General features: G+C 42.0%; 1 protein-coding gene across 1 annotated transcript in view; it reads left to right on the top strand.

The window, feature by feature from the left end:
- Positions 1 to 22,438, top strand: part of LOC115109819 (contactin-associated protein-like 5) — a 110,710-nt gene that overhangs the window by 44,911 nt on the left and 43,361 nt on the right. The window contains exons 6-7 of the mRNA XM_029635082.2: positions 21,276 to 21,460; positions 21,694 to 21,837. Of these exons, the coding sequence (XP_029490942.1) occupies positions 21,276 to 21,460; positions 21,694 to 21,837 (329 nt within the window). The remainder of the gene's footprint in view (positions 1 to 21,275; positions 21,461 to 21,693; positions 21,838 to 22,438) is intronic.

The following is a 22,438-nucleotide window of genomic DNA, read 5'->3' as shown; positions in this document are numbered from 1 at the left end:
AGCTGTTCAAGGTCCTGTTGGTTCCAGACTTGCCATGCGGTAGCAGTGTTACCTCTACTCCCACTCCTCCCCTCCGGCGTTTGGCGATGCCGGCATACTATCTACCGGTCCTGGTATCCATAATTACGTGCACCTGCAAGTCATCATCAGACACACCTGGACTCCATTACCTCACTTATTACCTCCCCTATATCTGGCACTCCCTTTGGGTCTTTCCTTAGGTTCTTTCTGAAAGTATTCACTCCTCTAGACATTTTGTTGTGTTACAGCCTGAATTCAAAATTGATTACATTCAGATTTTTGGTCACTGTCCTATTCAAAATACCCCATAATGTCAAAGTGGAATTATGTTTTAAGATATTTTTACAAATTAATTAAAAGTGAAAAGCTGAAAAGTCTTGAATCAATCAGTATTCAACCCCTTTGTTAAGGCAAGCATGAATAAGTTCAGGAGTAGATATTTGCTTAACAAGTCACATAATATTTGCACGAACTCACTCAGTGTGCAATAATAGTGTTTGACATGATTTTTGAATGACTACCTCATCTCTGTATCCACATATACAATTATCTGTAAGTTGGCCAGTGAATTTCAAACACATATACAGTCACAAAGAACAGAGAGGTTTCCAATGGCTAAAAGCAGACATTGAATATCCCTTTGAGCATGGTGAAGTTATTCATTACAATTTGAATGGTGTATCAATACACCAAGTTACTACAAAGATACAGGCATCCTTCCTAACTCAGTTGCCGGAGAGGAAGGAAACTGGAAAATCAGAGATTTCACCATGAAGCCAATAGTGACTTTAAAACAGTTGCAGAGTTTAACGGCTGTGATAGGAGGAAACTGAGGATGGATCATCGAGATTGTAGTTACTCCACAATACTAATCTAATTGACATAGTGAAAAGAAGGAAGCCTGTACAGAATAAAGCCTGTACTTTTTGTACTGAATACAAATCAAATCAATCAAATCAAATTATATTTGTCACATACACATGGTTAGCAGATGTTAATGCGAGTGTAGCGAAATGCTTGTGCTTCTAGTTCCGACAATGCAGTCATAACCAACGAGTAATCTAATCTAACAATTCCAAAACTACTACCTTATACACACAAGTGTAAAGGGATAAAGTATATGTACATAAAGATATATGAATGAGTGATGGTACAGAACGGCATAGGCAAGATGCAGTCGATGGTATCGAGTACAGTATATACACATGAGATGAGTAATGTAGGGTATGTAAACAAAGTGGCATAATTTAAAGTGGCTAGTGATACATGTATTACATAAAGATGCAGTAGATGATAGAGTACAGTATATACATGTACATATGAGATGAGTAATGTAGGGTATGTAAACATTATATTAAGTAGCATTGTTTAAAGTGGCTAGTGATATATTTTTTTACATCAATTTCCATTATTAAAGTGGCTGGAGTTGAGTCAGTGTGTTGGCAGCAGCCACTCAATGTTAGTGGTGGCTATTTTACAGTCTGATGGCCTTGAGATAGAAGCTGTTTTTCAGTCTCTCGGTCCCTGCTTTGATGCACCTGTACTGACCTCGCCTTCTGGATGATAGCGAGTTGAACAGGCAGTGGCTCGGGTGGTTGTTGTCCTTGATGATCTTTATGACCTTCCTGTGACATCGGGTGGTGTAGGTGTCCTGGAGGGCAGGTAGTTTTCTCCCGGTGATGCGTTGTGCAGACCTCACTACCCTCTGGAGAGCCTTACGATTGTGGGCAGAGCAGTTGCCGTATCAGGCGGTGATACAGCCCGACAGGTTATTTTCCTGAAACCATAGTCCGAGGGCCCTCACCTCCTCCCTGTAGGCCGTCTCGTCGTTGTTGGTAATCAAGCCTACCACTGTAGTGTCGTCTGCAAACTTGATGATTGAGTTGGAGGCATGCATGGCCATGCAGTCGTGGGTGAACAGGGAGTACAGGAGAGGGCTCAGAACGCACCCTTGTGGGGCCTCAGTGTTGAGGATCAGCGGGGTGGAGATGTTGTTACCTACCCTCACCACCTGGGGGGCAGCCCGTCAGGAAGTCCAGTACCCAGTTGCACAGGGCGGGGTCGAGACCCAGGGTCTCGAGCATGATGACGAGTTTGGAGGGTACTATGGTGTTAAATGCTGAGCTGTAGTCGATGAACAGCATTCTCACATAGGTATTCCTCTTGTCCAGATGGGTTAAGGCAGTGTGCAGTGTGGTTGCGATTGCGTCGTCTGTGGACCTATTTGGGCGATAAGCAAATTGGAGTGGGTCTAGGGTGTCAGGTAGGGTGGAGGTGATATGGTCCTTGACTAGTCTCTCAAAGCACTTCATGATGACGGAAGTGAGTGCTACAGGGCGGGGCGGTAGTCGTTTAGCTCAGTTACCTTAGCTTTCTTGGGAACAGGAACAATGGTGGCCCTCTTGAAGCATGTGGGAACAGCAGACTGGTATAGGGATTGATTGAATATGTCCGTAAACACACCAGCCAGCTGGTCTGCGCATGCTCTGAGGATGTGGCTGGGGATGCCGTCTGGGCCTGCAGCCTTGCGAGGCTTAACACGATTAAATGTTTTACTCACGTCGGCTGCAGTGAAGGAGAGTCCGCAGGTTTTGGTAGCGGGCCGTGGGAGCAAGACATCCTGGTCCGCGACGTGTTATGTTTGTGTCAAATCTAATACAACACATTACTGAGTACCACTCTCCATATTTTCAAGCATAGTGGTGGCTGCATCATGTTATGGGTATGCTTGTAATTCTTAAGGATGGTGGAGTTTGTCAGAATAAAAAATACATGGAATGGAGCTAAGCACAGTCAAAATCCTATTGAAAACCCTACTTCAGTCTGCTTTCCAACAGACACTGGGAGATGAATTCACCTTTCAGCAGTACAATAACCTAAAACACAATGCCAAATATACACTGTAGTTGCTACCAAAAAGACAGTGAATGTTCCTAAGTGGCCAATTTACAGTTTTGACATAAATCTCCTTACAAAGGTATGGCAACAACTGAAAGAGGTTGTCTAGAAAAGGTCAACAACCAATTTGACTGAGCTTGAAGAATTTTAAAAATAATAATGGGCAAATGTTGCACAATCCAGGTGTGGAAAGCTCTTAGAGACTTACACAGAAAGACTGTGTACGTACAAAGACATCTGTAATTGTTGCCAAAGGTGCATCTACAAAGTATTGACTCAGGGGTGTGAATACTTATGTAAATGAGATATTTCTGTATTCCATTTCAATTCATATGATAACATTTCCAAAACATGTTTTCACTTTGTCATTATTGAGTATTGTGTGTTACAACATATTTTGGAATGTTTTTATTCTGTACAGGCTTCCTTCACAATGTCTAAAAACATACCCTAACAAGCAAAAAAGGCTTGCACATAGTGTGGAAAAATTGCTTTTATTTACCTTTGTTTCACAGTAACTTTATGCAGTTACAGCTAACATGACCCCCATTTTCTCCAAAATACAATAGAGGCAGGATACTTGTCCACAAGATTAAGCATGTATTTAAGGTAGCAAAAATGACATTCATTTTCGACCAAATTAGCAGTTACTGCCTTTTTGCTTGGAACGGCAGTGTAGATGGGTGAGGGGAAAAAAACTATTTAATCCATTTTGAATTCAGGCAATAACACAAGAAAATGTGGAATACAATGGCTTGTGAAATAATTCACCCCTCATGGCATTTTTCCTATTTTGTTGCCATACAACCTGGAATTAAAATAGATTTTTGGGGGGTTTGTATCATTTGATTTACACAACATGCCTACCACTTTGTAGATGAAAAATATGTTTTATTGTGAAACAAATAAGAAATAAGACAAAAAAACAGAACACTTGAGAGTGCATAACTATTCACCCCCCAAAGGCAATACTTTGTAGAACCACCTTTTGCAGGAATTATAGCTGCATGTCTCTTGGGGTATGTCTTTATAAGCTTGGAACATCTAGCCATTGGGAATTTTGCCCATTCTTCAAGGCAAAACTGCTCCAGCTCCTTCAAGTTGGATGGATTCCGCTGGTGTATTAAGTCATACCACAGATTCTCAATTGGATTGAAGTCTGGGCTTTGACTAGGCCATTCCAAGACATTTAAATGTTTCCCCTTAAACCACTTGAGTGTTGCTTTAGCAGTCTGCTTAGGCTCATTGTCCTGCTGGAAGGTAAACCTCCATCCCAGTCTCAAATCTCTGGAAGACTGAAATAGGTTTTCCTCACGAATTTCCCTGTATTTATCGCCATTCAACATTCCTTCAATTCTGACCAGTTTCCCAGTCCCTGCCGATGAAAAACACCCCGACAGCATGATGCTGCCACCACCATGCTTCACTGTGGGGATGATGACCTCGGGGTGATGAGAGGCGTTGAGTTTGCACCAGACATAGCATTTTCCTTAATGGCCAAAAAGCGACATTTTATTCTCATCTGATCTCCCACTCTCATCTGATCTCATCTCATCTCCCACATGCCTTTTGGCAAACACCAAACGTGTTGGCTTATTCTTTTCTTTAAGCAATGGCTTTTTTCTGACCACTCTTCCGTAAAGCCCAACTCTGTGGAGTTAACGGCTTAAAGTGGTCCTATGGACATATACCTATGGACTTATACTTATTATTATTGGACCATGCTGGTCATTTATGAACATTTGAACATCTTGGCCATGTTCTGTTATAATCTCCACCCGGCACAGCCAGAAGAGGACTGGCCACCCCACATAGCCTGGTTCCTCTCTAGGTTTCTTCCTAGGTTTTGGCCTTTCTATGGAGTTTTTCCTAGCCACCGTGCTTCTACACCTGCATTGCTTGCTGTTTGGGGTTTTAGGCTAGGTTTCTGTACAGCACTTTGAGATATCAGCTGATACGAAGGGCTATATAAATAAATTTGATTTGATTTGATATACTCCAATCTCCGCTGTGGAGCTTTGCAGCTCCTTCAGGGTTATCTTTGGTCTCTTTGTTGCCTCTCTGATTAATGCCCTCCTTGCCTGGTCTGTGGGTTTTGGTGGGCGGCCCTCTCTTGGCAGGCATGTTGTGGTGCCATATTCTTTCAAATCTTTTAAAAATTGATTTAATGGTGCTCCGTGAGATGTTCAAAGTTTCGGATATTCTTTTATAACCCAACCCTGATCTGTACTTCTCCACAACTTTTTCCCTGACCTGTTTGGATAGCTCCTTTGTCTTCATGGTGCCGCTTGCTTTGGTGGTGCCCCTTGCTTAGTGGTGTTGCAGACTCTGGGGCCTTTCAGAACAGGTGTATATATACTGAGATCATGTGACAGATCATGTGACACTTTGATTGCACACAGGTGGACTTTATTGAACTAATTATGTGACTTCTGAAGGTAATTGGTTGCACCAGATCTTATTTAGGGGGTTCATAGTAAAGGGGGTGAATACATATGCACGCACCAATTTTCCGTAAAAAAATGTGTATTTATTTTTTAAACAAGTAATTTTTTTCACATGACCAATTTGGACAATTTTGTGTATGTCCATTACATGAAATCCAAATAAAAATCAATTTCAATTATAGGTTGTAATGCAGCAACATAGGAAAAATACCAATGGGGGTGAATACATTCGCAAGCCACTGTAAGACAAGGAGTATGAATACTTTCTAAATCACTATACTGTTGGTGTTCCTTTTGTCCAAATGGGAAAGGGCAGTGTGGAGTACAATAGAGATTGCATCATCTGTGGAGCTGTTGGGGCGGTATGTGGATCCAGTGTGTCTGGGATGATGGTGTTGATGTGAGCCATGGCCAGCCTTTCAAAGCATTTGATGGCTATAGATGTGAGTGCTACGGGGCGATAGTCATTTAGACAGGTTACCTTGGCATTCTTGGGCACAGGGACTATGGTGGTCTGCTTGAAACATGTAGGTATTACAGACTGGGTCAGGGAGAGTTTAAAAATGTCAGTGAAGTCACTTGCCAGCTGGTCAGCGCATGCTCTGAGTACACGTCCTGGTAATCCCTGTGGCCCTGCTGCCTTGTGAATGTTAACCTGTTTCACAGTAGAACCGCTGGGCCTTGACGGACCCCCCTTCAAGCTAATTATATTCTCACAGTATAATTAATATATTTAATTTATGCTAATGCAAAAATAATCACTTGGTTGTGTTTATGAAGGCCTTGGGTAACATTAGAATTAGGGTTGGGCGATATTCAGACTTTCGTATCGTCACATCGTCCTTCTCTCATACCGGCATATACAGTATTACTGGCTTAGTACACAAGGGGGTGCCAAATAAAACACACAATAAACATTATGTTTCTATTATCTGCTAACAAAATGAGCATAAGTAACAGCGAATTTCAATGGAGGCTGCTAGCTAAATATGCTAGGGAGCTCAAATGAAAATAAACAAATTGCAAATATAGGCAATCCAGCTCATGAATTTAGACATAGATAGGAGCTACCCAATGTCATTTTGGTGAGTTTGTACATTTACAAGTGAATGTTGAGAGAGACAATTTGCAACTGAACAAAGTTTTGAGGCTTGCTTGTCTGAAAGACCAGTACTGGCTTTGGAGCAGCATGTGTAGGCTACATGCTCAATCTGTGTTCAGTCATTAGGGCGACAGGCCTGCCTTCTCTGCTCTGAGAAGAGGGGAGAGCTGAAGATGGACCCTGCTCGGAGAAGAGGGGAGAGGAGAAGATGGGCCAAGAACAGAGAGGAGAAAATCTGCAAGGAATTCAAGATAGCATTGGCAGCTGTACAAATAACTAATCCAAAGGGCTTTGACTTCTCAAACATGGCAGAAAACAAACACAATATGATGCCCTGTCACCTTATTAATTCAGCAACTTACTTAGATTAACTAGCAAGTTAAATTTAGGGGTCGGGCTAATATAAAATTCAGCGTTTTTCACATAGGGCTAAGTATAAAACACATAAGAAATACTTGCTGCATTTTGTAAACACAGATGTAAATAGCTTCTTATTGTAATTTCTGCATGGCATCAAACACATTTCGTGCTTCATTTGCACTTCTCAACTCAGATGATAATTCAATAACAGGCATTCTATCAGCAGACCTGGCTCTGACTGATGTGTAGATAATTTTCGACTTTTTTTCTTGGTGTAGCCAGCCTACTTTTCTCTGGTAAAATGCTAAATTGACTGAAGCTGGCTACATTCTTTCTATGATAAACATGAGAAATATGGTGGCCATGCATAATTTTTGTAAGCTCATTTACCTGTGTGACTACCAGCCAAATGCAAGTATAAACACCATGGGACCAAGCAGCCATCATACCGCTCAGGAAGGAGACTTATTCTGTCTCCTAGAGATGTACGTACTTTGGTGCGAAAAGTGCAAATCAATCCCAGAACAACAGCAATGGACCTTGTGAAGATGCTGGAGGAAACAAGTACAAATGTATCTATATCCACAGTAAAACAAGTCCTATATCGACATAACCTGAAAGGTCGCTCAGCAAGGAAAATGCCACTACTCCAAAACCGCCATAAAAAGGCAGACTAATGTTTGTAACTGTACATGGGGACAAATATCGTACTTTTTGGAGAAATGTCCTCTGGTCTCACGAAACAAAAATAGAACTGTTTGGCCATAATGACCATCGTTATATTTGGAGGATAAAGGGGGAGGCTTGCAATCTGAAGAACACCATCCCAACGATGAGGCACGGGGATGGCAGTATCATGTTGTGGGGGTGCTTTGCTGCTGGAGGGACTGGTGCACGTCAGAAAATAGATGGCATCACGAGGCAGGAAAATTATGTGGATCTATTAAATTATGTGGATATATTAAAGTAACATCTCAAGACATCAATTAAAGTTAAAGTTAAAGTTTGGTTGCAATGGGTCTTCCAAATGGACAATGAACCCAAGCATACTCCCAAAGTTGTGGCAAAATTACTTAAGGATAGCAAAGTTAAGGTATTGGATGGGCATCACAAAGCCCTGACCTCAATCATATAGAACATTTGTGGGTAGAACTGAAAAAGTGTGTGTGAGCAAGAAGGCCTACAAATCTGACTCAGTTACACCAGCTCTTCCCACTTATTGTGGGAAGCTTGTGAAAGGCTACCTGAAAAGTTTGACCCAAGTTAAACAATTTAATGGCAATGCTACCAAATACTAATTGAGTGTATGTAAACTTCTAACCCACTGGGAATGTGATGAAAGATATAAAATCTGAAAGAAATGTTATTACATTTTTTATATGACCTTTATTTAACCAGGTAGGCTAGTTGAGAACAAGTTCTCATTTACAACTGCGACCTGGCCAAGATCAAGCAAAGCAGTGCGACACAAACAACAACACAGAGCTACACATGGAATAAACAAACACACAGTCAATAATACAATAGAAAAATATTTATAGTGTGTGCAAATGAGGTGGATAAGGGAGGTAAGGAATACAATTTAGCAATTAAGCACAGGAGTGATAGATGTGCTAAATATGAGTGTGCAAGTAGAGATACTGGAGTAAAAAGGAGCAAAATAAATAAATACCAGAATGGGGATGAGGTAATTGGATGGGCTATTTACAGATGGGCTATGTACAGGTGCGGTGATCTGTGAGCTGCTCTGACAGCTGGTGCTTAAAGCTAATGAGGGAGATATGAGTCTCCAGCTTCAGTGATTTTTGCAGTTCGTTCCAGTCATTGGCAGCAGAGAACTGGAAGGAAAGGCGGCCAAACGAGGAATTGGCTTTGGGGATGACCAGTGAAATATACCTTCTGGAGCATGTGCTATGGGTGGGTGACCAGTGAGCTGAGGTAAGGCCAGGGCTTTACCTAGGAAAGACTTATAGATGACCTGGAGCCAGTGGGTTTGGCAAAGAATATGAAGCGAGGGCCAGCCAACAAGAGCATACAGTTCACAGTGGTGGGTAGTATATGGATCTTTGGTGACAAAAAGGATGGCACTGTGATAGACTGCATCCAATTTGCTGAGTAGAGTGTTGGAGGCTATTTTGTAAATGACATCGCCGAAGTCAAAGTTGGCAGTCATTTGAGAAACCAAGGCTTTTGAGTCAGCCGATTAGAATGTGGTGATTGACAGAGTCGAAAGCCTTGGCCAGGTCGATGAATACAGCTGCACAGTATTGTCTCTTATTGATGGCGGTTATGATATCGTTGAGGACCTTGAGCGTGGCTGAGGTGCACCCATGACCAGCTCGGTAACCAGATTGCATAGTGGAGAAGGTACGGTGGGGTTCTATATGGTCGGTGATCTGTTTGTTAACTTGGCATTCGAATACCTTAGAAAGGCAGGGTAGGATAGATATGGGTCTAGAGTGTTTCCCCTTTTGAAGAGGGGGATGACCGCGGCTGCTTTCCAATCTTTGGGGATCTCAGATGATACGAAAGAGAGGTTGAACAGGATAGTAATAGGGGTTGAAACTATTTTGGAAGATAATTTTAGAAAGAGAGGGTCCAGATTGTCTAGCCCGCCTGATTTGTAGGGGTATAGTATTTTCAGCTCTTTCAGAACATCAGCTATCTGGATTTGGGTGAAGGAGAAATGTGGGAGGTTTGGGCATGTTGCTGTGGGAGGTTTGTGCATGTTGCTGTGGGGGTACAGGGCTGTTGACCAGGGTAGGGGTAGCCAGGTGGAAAGCATGGCCAGCCGTAGAAAAATGCTTATTGAAATTCTCAATTATCGTGGATTTATCGGTGGTGACAGTGTTTCCTAGCCTCAGTGCAGTGGGGCAGGAGGTGCTCTTATTCTCCATGGACTTTACAGTGTCCCAGAACTTTGGGGAGTTTGTGCTACAGGATGCACATTTCTGGTTCTGGTTTCCTGGTTCTACATTTTTTGAATGGGGCATACTTATTTAAGATGGTGAGGAAAGCACTTTTAAAGAATAACCAGGTGTCCTTTACTGACTTAATAAGGTCAATATCCTTCCAGGACACCCGGGCCAGGTCGTTTAGAATGGTCTGCTCTCTGAGCATTTGACAGTGTTGAGTGGTGGTCGTTTGACCGCAGACCCATTACGAACACAGGCAATGAGGCAGTGATCGCTGAGATCCTGGTTGAAGACAGCAGATGTGTATTTGTAGAGCAGGCTGGTTAGGATGATATCTATGAGGGTGCCCATGTTTACGGATTTGGGGTTGTACCTGGTAGGTTCATTGATAATTTGGATGAGATTGAGGGCATCAAGCTTAGATTGTATGATGGCTGGGGTGTTAAGCATGTCCCAGTTTAGGTCACCTAACAGAATGAGCTCTGAAGATAGATGGGAGGCAATCAATTCACATATGGTGTCCAGGGCACAGCTGGGGGCAGAAGGGGGTCTATAGCAAGCGTCGACTGTGAGAGACTTGTTTCTGGAAAGGTGGATTTTTAAAAGTAGAAGCTCAAATTGTTTGGGCACAGACCTGGATAGTAAGTCAGAACTCTGCATGCTATCTCTGCAGTAGATAGCAACTCCGCCCCCTTTGGCAGTTGTAAATGTTATAGTTAGGGATGGAAATTTCAGGGTTTTTGGTGGTCTTCTTAAGCCAGGATTCAGACACAGCTAGGACATCCGGCTTGGCAGAGTGTGCTAAAGCAGTGAATAAAACAAACTTAGGGAGGAGGCTTCCAATGTTAACATGCATGAAACCAAGGTTTTTATGGTTACAGAAGTCAACAATTGAGAGTGCCTGGGGAATGGGAGTGGAGCTAGGCACTGCAGGGCCTGGATTAACCTCTACATCACCAGAGGGACAGAGGAGGAGAAGGAGAAGGGTACGGCTAAAGGCTATAAGAACTGGTCGTCTATTACATTCGGAACAGAGAGTAAAAGGAGCAGGTTTCTGGGCACAGTAGAATAGATTCAAGGCATAATGTACAGACAAAGGTATGGTAGGATGTGAATAGAGTGGAGGTAAACCTATGCATTGTGTGACAATGAGAGAGACATTGTCTGTAGAAACATCATTTAAACCAGGTGAGGTCACCGCATGTGTGGGAGGGGTTAGCTAAGGCGTATTGTGCAGGGCTAGAGGCTCTACAGTGAGATAAGGCAATAATCACTAAGGAAAACAGCAATGGACAAGGCATATTGACATTAGGGAGAGGCATGCGTAGCAGGGTGATCATAGGGGTCCAATGAGTAGCTCGGCGGGCTGGAGGCACGGCGATTCGGACAGCTAGCGGGCCGCGACTAGTAAGCCAGCAGAAGGGCCTTAGAGGGACGCCACGATGGAAGAAGTCTGTTGTAGCCCCCTTGTGCTGTTATGTCGGCAGACCAGTCGTGATCAGCAGAGCTCCGTGTGGTAAAAGGGTCCAGGCCATTTGGCAAAATAGGTATAGTGGCCAAAGAAATTGTGCGATGGGCCTCTTCAGCTAACAGTCCGATATGCTCTAGATAGCTAGCGGGCTGCGGATAGCAGGCTAGCAGATGGGCATTCAGGGTACTTTGCTAGCTAGCTGCGATGATCCAGGTAAAAAGGTTCAGAGTTTGCAGTAGGAATCCGGAGATATGGAGAAAAATACGTCCGATATGCTCTGGTTTGAATCGCGCTGTGCAGACTGGCAAGAGTTGTCCGGGCTAAAGGTTAGCTGATGACCGCTAGTAGTGGCTAGCTGACTACTAGCTAGTAGCTAGTTAGCTGGCTAGCTTCTGTTGGGGGTTCCGGTTAAAAAATAAAGAAAATAGCAGATCCATACCACATTGGGTGAGGCGGATTGCAGGAGAGTATGTTGAAGTTGAGGTTAACCTCTTAAGTCGACCCTCTACTTTTTTGAACATTCTGTTAAAAATCGCGCAACATTTCAGCGCCCTGCTACTCATGCCAGGAATATAGTATATGCATTTGCTTAGTCTGTGTGGATAGAAAACACTCAGACGTTTATAAAACTGGTTAAATCACTGCTGTGGCTTTACCAGAACGGCATTTACATCGAAAAGCACAGGAAAAACTGATCACTGAAAATGGGAAAATATATCCATGCGCTACTTGAACCCATTGATAAAGGTGAACCACAATTAATTGACTGAGGTTGCAGTACCTACAGCTTCCACACGGTGTCTAGAGTTTTTTCTTGGTCAAACACATGCAGGGCACTGTATTTCCTTAGGTCTAGGACCGGATATTTTCGTTGAGTTTCTAGCCGGACATTTTTCCAGACGGACAGCTAATGATCTTTACATCGCCTCCTGATGAATTTTATCGCTTATTAGCGTTTACTAATATCTAAAGTTGCATTACAAACGTATTTCGAAGTGTTTTGTGAAAGTTTATCGTCGACTTTTTGAATTTTAAAAAATGACTTTACGTTTTGAAACAATGTTTTTTTCGTTTATCACACAGTCTACATATAACGATATCTTGGCTTTATATGGGCCGATTTAATCGAAATAAAGACCCAATAGTGTTTATGGGACATCTAGGAGTGCCAACAAAGAAGATGGTGAAAGGTATTGACTGTTTTCTATTTTATTGTGCGGTTTGTGTAACGCCGAAATGCTAATTATTTTGTTTACGTCCCCTGCGGGTCTTTTGGGGTGTTACATGCTATCAGATAATAGCTTCTCAGATTTTAAAAATCTGACTTGTTGCCTGGATTCACAACGAGTGTAGCTTTAATTTGATACCCTGCATGTGTATTTTAATGAACGTTTGAGTTTTAACTAATACTATTAGCATTTAGCGTAGCGCATTTGCATTTCCAGAGCTCTAGTTGGGACGCAAGCGTCCCGAGTAGAAGCAAGAGGTTAAGAAAAATACTTAAAAAATATATGCGAAGAAAAAATATATAAAAAGATATATACACGGGACACGACAAGACGAAGACAAAGACGTCTGACTGCTACGCCATCTTGGAAGAAGTCTCTCTACCAATCATTCTCTCTACCATTATTCTGACATTTCACATTCTTAAAATAAAGTGGTGATCCTAACTGACCTAAAACAGGGAATATTTACTAGGATTAAATGTCAGTAATTGTGAAAAACTGAGTTTAAATGTATTTGGCTAAGGTGTATGTAAACTTCCGTCTTCAAATGTCGAATGTCAAACTGTAGGTGAAATGAAGGACACAATCTGCTTAATCTCCTAATGTATTGCACAAGTTGACTACAGGTATTTACTTAAAATGTAGTTACACATATTATGATCATGTAAATTGTAGGTCGCATGTTCCATGAGCTGAAGTATAAGATCCCAGAAATGTTCCATATGCACAAAAAGCCAATTTTCTCTCAATTTCTTTGCGCAAATTTGTTTACATCCCTGTTAGTGAGCACTTCTCCTTTGCCTAGATAATCCATCCACCTGACAGGTGTGGCATATAAAGGGGCGGCAGGGTAGCCTAGTGGTTAGAGCATTGGTCTAGTAACCCCGAGCTGACAAGGTACAAATCTGTCGTTCTGCCCCTGAACCGGCAGTTAACCCACTGTTCCTAGGCCGTCATTGAAAATAAGAATTTGTTCTTAACTGACTTGCCTAGTTAAATAAAGGTAAATTAAAAATTAAAAAAGAGGCTAATTAAACAACATGATGTTTACACAGGTGCACCTTGTGCTAGGGACAATAAAAGGCCACTCGAGAATGTGCAGTTTTGTCACACAACATAACAATGCCACATATGTCTCAAGTTTTGAGGAAGCGTGCAATTGGCATGCTCACTGCAGGAATGTTGCCATGTTGCCATGGAATTGAATGTTCATTACTCTACCATAAGCCGCCTCCTCCAATGTCATTTTAGATTCTTTGGCAGTCTGGCCTCACAACCACAGACCACGTGTATGGCATCATGTGGGCGAGTGGTTTGCTGATGTCAACATTGTGAACAGAGTGCCCCATGATGGCGGTGGCGTTATGGTATGGGCAGACATAAGCTACTGACAACAAACACAAGTGCATTGTATTGATGGCAATTTGAATGCACAGAGATACTGTGATGAGAACCTGAGGCCCATTGTCGGGCCATTTATCTCCCGCCATCACCTCATGTTTCAGCATGATAATGGCCCCATGTCGCAGGAATCTGTACACAATTCCTGGAAGCTGGAAATTTCCCAGTTCCTCCATGGTCCGCATAATCACCAGACATATCACCCACTGAGCATGTTTGGGATGTTCTGGATCGACGTGTACCACAGCATGTTCCAGTTCCCGCCAATATCCAGAAACTTCGCACAGCCATTGAAGAGGAGTGAGACAACATTTCACAGACCACAATCATCAGCCTGATCAACACAGCCTGATTATGCACAGCAAATGTGTCAGGCTGCATGAGGGAAATGGTGGTCACACCAGATACCCACTGGTTTTCTGATCCGCGCCCCTACCTTTTTTGTAAGGTACAGTATCTGTGACTATCAGATGTATATCTGTATTCCCAGTCATGTGAAATCCATAGATTAGGGCATAATTTATTTATTTCAATTGACTGATTTCCTTTTGTGTGACTCAGTAAAATCTTTTATATGGATCTCCCAGTTTCCAGTTTTGAAAGCGGCAGAAGTCATGCTGGATTGACAGCATGGCCAATGTTTATCCTTTTAAGCTTGGAAAAGAGACCCATAAACCCAGCGTTGGACCACACATCCACTCCACTGAATAGCAGGCTAGTGATTGCTTTGCCATGCTTTTAGTTAGCCAATGATTCCTTCCAAGCCACTCATTGTTGAATTTGCGATTTCCAAACTGTTGTGTAATGTTTATGTCCAATGGCCGAGGAGAAGCAATACATTTTATCTATAACTTCTCTTCATAATTTCTCTTCATATGACAAAAATTTAACATGATTTGCCAGTAGATTGCCTACTTGATTCATGATGATGACTGCTAGCTTGCTAGCTAAGATTTTGAAAGTATGATGTTGACATGATCAGTCCAATCAAAGTTACTGTAGATATAACGTGGTTTGTCATCATTTAATCTGTGGGCAATGACCTTGAGCCTTCTAGGATGGGCACTTATAATGTAACTCTATGGTAGCACCCAAGTGGCTTGAATTTTTGAGCTCTTTAGCAATGATGTAGTGTCCCCATGAGTGACAGAACACTGAGCCAATCACGGCAAAACTAGAGAACATTACCAATCCCTATGCTCCGTTTTTTTCCACTGGCTGCCTCACCACCACAGGAAGCTCTGAGATAGGCTGAAACACCTGCATTTTAGAGCTGCCTTACTAAGAGGCCATGTTTGTGTGCGGATTTATTAAGTTAAAGATTATTATTTTTTATACATGGTTTGTAAACTGATATGTGCCACTTATTAATGGCAAAATAACATGCAAAACAAACTAGCCAGACAGGTCGGGCTCAAAACAGAATGAATGATGGGTCGCCACTGGGACTGATATAGGGTTTATTTCCATTTTCAGTAGCGGTGCGTGGGTAAAATCTCTGAGGAAGCCATGCAAAGCCAGTAAAAAGTACATTTTACAACCGCTGTTGTGATAATTGTGTTGTTTGCTCTATAACCCATTCGTTCATATGCCATGGTGAAATACAGTAAGGCCGTGACAACAAAAAGACACCAGTCTCACAGGGGCGGAATAAATTCAAGTAAAAAATTGGGACACAACTACTCATTCAAGGATTATTCTTTATGTTTACTATATTCTACATTGTAGATTTATAGTGAAGACATCAAAACTATGAAATAACACATATGGAATCATGTAGTAACCAAAAAAGTGTTTAACAAAATATATTTTAGATTCTTCAAAGTAGCCACCCTTTGCCTTGATGACAGCTTTGCCCACTCTTGGCCTTCTCTTAACCAGCTTCATGAGGAATGCTTTTCCAACAGTCTTAAAGGAGTTCCAACATATGCTGAACACTTGTTGGCTGCTTTTTTTAGTACAGAATGCTCAGATCAAACCCTAACAACACTGGACCAATTGTGCACCACCTTATGGGACTCCCAATCACAGCCAGTTGTGATACAGCCTGGAATCAAACCAGGGTCTGTAGTGACACCTCTAGCACTGAGATGCAGTGCCTTAGACAGCTGCACCACTTGGGAGCCCGAAGACTGAATCAAGGCGGTCGATCACATATTGAACTTTAATCGTCTCAGGTCTGTGGCACAACATATTAATTTATGGTTAGATCAGAATCGTCCTCATAATCATTGGCCTGTACAGAGAATTAAGTTAAAACCACAAGTCTAAATCCCCATCTCCATCCATGGCTTGGGAAAGGGCTGATTTAGCAAGCTAGCTACTGCAGGACATCAACATAAGCAGACCAGAAAGAGACACGTTTTTCTGAAAATTATTTGATTGGTGTGAAGCCAAATTCAAACTGGCCTCCCTTGGTGGACGTTTTGCTGCTCCTGGACAACCCACAGTTGAGCTTAGCTCAACGCTGATTGGCCAATTATTAGCTTTTTAACAAGGGAGACCAAGTGCTTGCTGGCATCAATCAATCAAATAATACGGTGACAACATGTTATACTGTTTTGGTCCAGTCAGCATCAGATACAAGGGCTTCACATACTGAGACAGAGGGGCTCTGTTTCCCTCGCTCAGATGATTTTGCCGATGAGAGTCAGACACTTCAAATAAAATAAAATAAAATTGTACTTGTCACATACACATAGTTAGCAGATCATTTTGCGGATATCGCAAAATGCTTGTGTTCCTAGCTCCAACAGTGCAGTAATATCTAACAATACACAACAATACACACATCTAAAAGTAAACGATGGCTACAAGGCCCTCCCCCACCCTCCCATCTGCAAATCAGATCATGACTCCATTCTGCTCCTCCCTTCCTATAGGCAGAAACTCAAACAGGAAGTACCCGTGCTAAGGTCTGTTTAACGCTGGTCTGACCAATCGGAATCCATGCTTCAAGACAGTTTTGATCACACGGGCTGGAATATGTTCCGGGTTTCCTCTGAGAATAACATTGACTGAAACACTGACACAGTGACTGAGTTCACCAGGAACTATTGTTCCCACTGTGACAATTAAAACCTATTAAAACCAAAAAACCTGCATAGATGGCAGCATTCGCACAAAACTGAAAGTGTGAACCTGAACACGATGATGAACACAATGGGAGACAGAGAGCTGGTTTCAAGCGCAGGGAGCAACAGGTGTTTAATGTAAAGGACCACAGGAGGAGGCAGGTAGCTGAGTCCAGGGGCAGGCAGAAGGTCATACACAAGGGGTCCAAAAAGGGAAACAGTACAGGGAGGGAAAAGGCTAGTAATGTAGTCCGAGATATCAGGCAATAGGTAGATAACAGGAAATCCGATAGGACTATATACAGGCAGGGTATAGGAAAAAGGAGTCGTTAGTGAGGCAGGCAAAAACTATCATACATGGGAGGAGTAAATCAAAGGAAAAGGTAGATAGTCTGGTAATAGAAAGCTACGAAAAATATAGATGAAAACTCTTGTTAAATAGTATGGTTTACAGCTTGTCATGAGATATTCTATCAGGCGAACAGAACCAAGAGACTTCCTTACTATTAAGGATTGCGCACCAGCTACTGTTAACAAATAGACACACGCCACCCCCCTTGAGTTTACACTGCCATTCTGTCCTGCCGATACATAGAAAAACCAGCTAGTTGTATATTAACAATATCCTTGTTCAGACAAATTTCTGAGAAACATAGGATAATACAGTTGTTCAGGTCCCATTGATAGGGTAGTCTCGAACGGAACCCGTCCAGTTTGTTCTCCAGTGATTGTACATTTGCCAATAGAAGAGAGGGTAGTTTCATCAGGGTGCCCGCATGTCGGCCTCTACATTGCCGTCTCTTCCTCTTCCGATTGTCCGGTATTAGGGCCCGGTCCGGAGTGATCATTATGTCCTGCGCCGCCAACCCTTTGAAGTAGAGATCTTCATTCAAATTGAGAGTAGTGATTGCTGTTCTGATGTCCAGACGCTCTTTTCGTCATAGGAAACGGAGGAAACATTATGTACAAAAAAAACATACATAATAGCAGAATTGGTCAGGAGCCCATAAAACGGCCAATATACTTTTCAGCACCATTCTTCAGACCTGTCTTCAGGTGCAACGTTAGCTATGCAAATCTTCCTCTTACATTACACGTCAGGTAGAGGCTATTAATTTAGCTAGTTACATCACAGCATAATAGCCTGTCAAGTAAGGACATAGCTATAAACCAAATTGAGCTACTTACCAACAACACACCTGTCTCTGGTTTGACGGTTGACAGGCCAAGTAGAAAGTAGTCAGATGTAATCCATATCCTGGCCATCTGCTCAAGATTGTTGAACAACTTTATGGAAGCCCATTTTCACTACAGTAGCTATTTTCTGAGCAAGGGCAAGTACTAGCCACACGTCTTATCTGGGGAAGAGGTTCCATTGGGTGGGTTCATTTTGCTTGACCCAGTGCCCCGGGTGGGCAGGGTTTGCTCATTTTTTACATTCTATGTATGAAAATACCCTCAAATTAAAGCTGACCGTTTGCACTTTAACTTCATAGTCATTGTTTGATTTCAAATCCAAACTTTTGGAGTATGGAGCCAATAAATATGGAGGACACTGTATTTCATATCACAGGCCCAATACTACTGTAGAGCTGTTTTTACTTGCACTATATATAGCTGGGTTGCCCCGTCCTGTCCCTAAGAGTCCATTGCCCTGCAGCGCCCAAATCCAACACACCCCGTGTGCTTTAGCATTTTTCACTATTGGTTTCAGGTGTGTTTGTCTAAGACCAGAGTGACAACCAACAGTATGGCAGACCCCCAGGGCCAGGACTGAGCAGCCCAGCAGCTAGGGATTTCTTAACTTCTTGCGTCGAGCCATCCCGGATCCGGTATCGTGACTACAGTTAACTATTCATGAAAATATTCATGAAAATCGCAAATGAAATGAAATTAATCTATTTGCTCTCAAGCTTAGCCTTTTGTTAACAACACTGTCATCTCAGATTTTCAAAATATGCTTCTCAACCATTGCAAAACAAGCATTTGTGTAACAGTATTGATGGCTAACGTAGCATTTAGCGTAGCATTTAGCGTTAACATTCAGCATGCAACATTTTCCACAAAAACCATAAAAGCATTCAAATAAAATAATTTACCTTTGAAGAACTTCAGATGTTTTCAATGAGGAGACTCTCAGATAGCAAATGTTCAGTTTTTCCTGAAAGATTATTTGTTTAGGACAAATCGCTCCGTTTTCTGCGTCACGTTTAGCTACGAAAAAAAACCTGTATCCAGGATTGTGTAAATCTATCAGCAAGCTCATTAGCATAACACAACTTTAACTATTCATGAAAATCGCAAATGAAATCAAATTAATCTATTTGCTCTCAAGATTAGCCTTTTGTTAACAACACTGTCATCTCAGATTTTCAAAATATGCTTCTCAACCATTGCAAAACAAGCATTTGTGTAACAGTATTGATGGCTAACGTACCATTTAGCATTAGCATTCAGCATGCAACATTTTCCACAAAAACCATAAAAGCATTCAAATAAAATAATTTACCTTTGAAGAACTTCAGATGTTTTCAATGAGGAGACTCTGTTAGATAGCAAATGTTCCGTTTTTACAAAAAATATTATTTGTGTCGACTAATCGCTCCGTTTTGTTCATCGCGTTTGGGTAAGGAAAAAATAATAATAATAAGTCATTAAAACGCGAACTTTTTTCCAAATTAACTCCATAATATCGACAGAAACATGGCAAACGATGTTTAGAATCAATCCTCAAGGTGTTTTTCACATTATCTATCGACGATAAAATCCATCGTGGCAGTTTACTTTCAATTCTGAAGAAATGGAACGCGCATGGACTTACAGATTACGCACACAGGACACCGGGCGGGACACCAGGTAAATGTAGTCTCTTATGGTCAATCTTCCAATGATATGCCTACAAACACGTCACAATGCTGCAGACACCTCGGGGAATAGACAGAAAGCGCAGGCTCATTCCTGGCGCATTCACAGCCATATAAGGAGACATTGGAACACAGCTCCTTCAGAATCCGGGGCATTTCCTGTATGAAACTTAATCTTGGTTTCACCTGTTGCATTAGTTCTGGGGCACGCACAGATAATATCTTTGCAGTTTTGGAGACGTCAGAGTTGTGTCTTTCCAAGGCTGTCAATTCCATGCATAGTCGAGCATCTTTTCGTGACAAAATATTGCGCTTAAAACGGGCACGTCTTTTTATCCAATAATGACACAGCGCCCCCATAGGTTCAACAGGTTAAATAATTATCTCCCCTGACGTGGGCATGTTTTTAATAAAGGTTCCTTTTCTCATACATTATTCCATATAAGGCATCCAGACCTTATGATAGTTGCACAGAATTCCTTTAATCATGTAATAAATCAAATTGAGTGATATATAACTTGACATTTCTGCCATCCATTGTGACTTTGTGGAATGATAATCAACCTTCTAATTAATGGCAATGCATTTCTTAGTCGCTATAAACGCTAGGTTAAACAGTTTCTTCTTCAGTTTTACACCTCCAGCAGTGGAATTACATTTCTGTGTCGATTATATTCATGTTCACTGGTATATAGTGCATTCTATGGATGGTATTAAACTACAGTAATTTATGTGGTCTCTATATCAGCCCTTAATACAATTTGGAACTCATCTTTAGAGGTTTGTCAGACTGTCTGACAAAGTATTGCATCTGCAAAAGTTCACCTCCACGCCATCACAGACTGCTCTTCCCTGGTTGCCTGATCCTGCTGAGACCACTGTCGCCATCTGATCCTGCTCAGATGAGGCATGACAAAGAAGTACCTTGCTGTACATTTATACATTATATTATCCAAGAATAGAGTCAATGGTTCAATAATTGAAATTACCATTATTCCCAGATCCCAGACTGTAGCCTACCCATCAACTCAAGATTGAAACAAAGATTACAAACCATTCCCATACACACAAGAATGGTTAAATACTGCTACCTGACAGATACTGTAGCTAGACCCGAGAGCTGAACTGGCTTTGGTAGCTAATAGCTAGCTAGCTAGTTCATTCACTTCAGACAGCACTTCCATCGAGAGGGGATGAAACATGTAATGCATTGGCTAACATTACATGTCAGTTACACTACTAACTCAGCACTGGGGGAATAAATATATATTTCTTTCTGTTGAGTCAAACAGCAGTTATCTTGCCAGCAACATCACTCAAATAACGAGTATTATATGATCTGTTTCTGATCTGCTTGCTTTTACAACTTGGAGAAAAAGCACAACACACACAGACAACAGCTGCCTCTGTTAACACACTCTGTGGTGTCCGACCAGTCCTAAATCCTAAAAAGGCCATGCTTATATTTTCGATTTGTTTTTTTTTGTCTTCAGATGACACCCGGTTGCGGTTCAGCAGTGGTCGTGTTGCGGTCACTCTGGGCAGTCTTCTGGATGACCAGCACTGGCACTCTGTCCTCATCGAGCGCTTCAACAAGCAAGTCAACCTCACCGTGGACACCCACACACAGCACTTCAGGACCAAGGGGGAAGGAGACTCTCTGGAGGTGGACTATGAGGTGTGTCTGTCCAAACATCCATAATATTTCCTTACAGTATCTCTGAGTAGATTACACCACTATCATCCAGTCAGGAAAAACACATCACTCCAATACCAGGGTGAGATTAAGAATAATACTTGGTCTATCTCGTTAGAACCTGACATCTCGTTTCAACCTGACACCTGACACTATACTTTCGTAGGACTTTTCTTCTATTTCTTCATATATTTCACCTTCTTTCCTCATCAAAGCTCAGCTTCGGGGGCATCCCACTACCAGGTAAGCCTGGCACCTTCCTGAGGAAGAACTTCCATGGTTGCATCGAGAACCTCTACTACAACGGGATCAACATCATTGACCTAGCCAAGCGACGCAAGCCTCAGATCTACAGTGTGGTAAAAGCTTTTCAGCTACTCATTTGTAATGCATAAACTGTAGGCCAAGGCCACATTTATTTTGCGCTGAATTACCAATATATTAACTTATGTAAGTGATAATGCTCCATTGTATTAGAAGTGGAGGTTAACAACACCTAACCTTAGAGAACTAGTGAACCATAACAGTTGTTGCATAACAAATTACAGACTGCGGATAGGTATCCATGTGAATACAGGGTGTATGGCAAGAACCACTTAGAGCTGAGAGAATAGTCTTCTATTTTCTTCTCTTGTTCTTATTTTGGAAAGAGATCAGGGCTCAGTGATGAGTTGGAGCAGGAGCTGTATTCAGTGATCCATTCAATATAGAGGTATTATTACCTTCTGTAGCCCGAGGTAAATTGCATTATTTAAGGTAGTCCTCTCGGAGGTGTCAGGGCCTTGTGCAGCCCCTAAATGATACATCTTAATGGATATTAACCTTGAGACACTTTCTGTCTCAGTGGTCTTACAGCCCCAAACACGAGGTGTGATACACAACGGGTGTCACCTAACCTCTAACAACAAATCCGCTAACACTGAAATAGCATTAGCATAAATAAGTTATCAATAATTCGGT

Source organism: Oncorhynchus nerka, linkage group LG3 (genome assembly GCF_034236695.1).
Source record: "Oncorhynchus nerka isolate Pitt River linkage group LG3, Oner_Uvic_2.0, whole genome shotgun sequence".
NCBI lineage: Eukaryota > Metazoa > Chordata > Actinopteri > Salmoniformes > Salmonidae > Oncorhynchus > Oncorhynchus nerka.
Note: the sequence above shows the minus strand (reverse complement) of the source record. Positions and strands in the feature narration are given on the sequence as shown.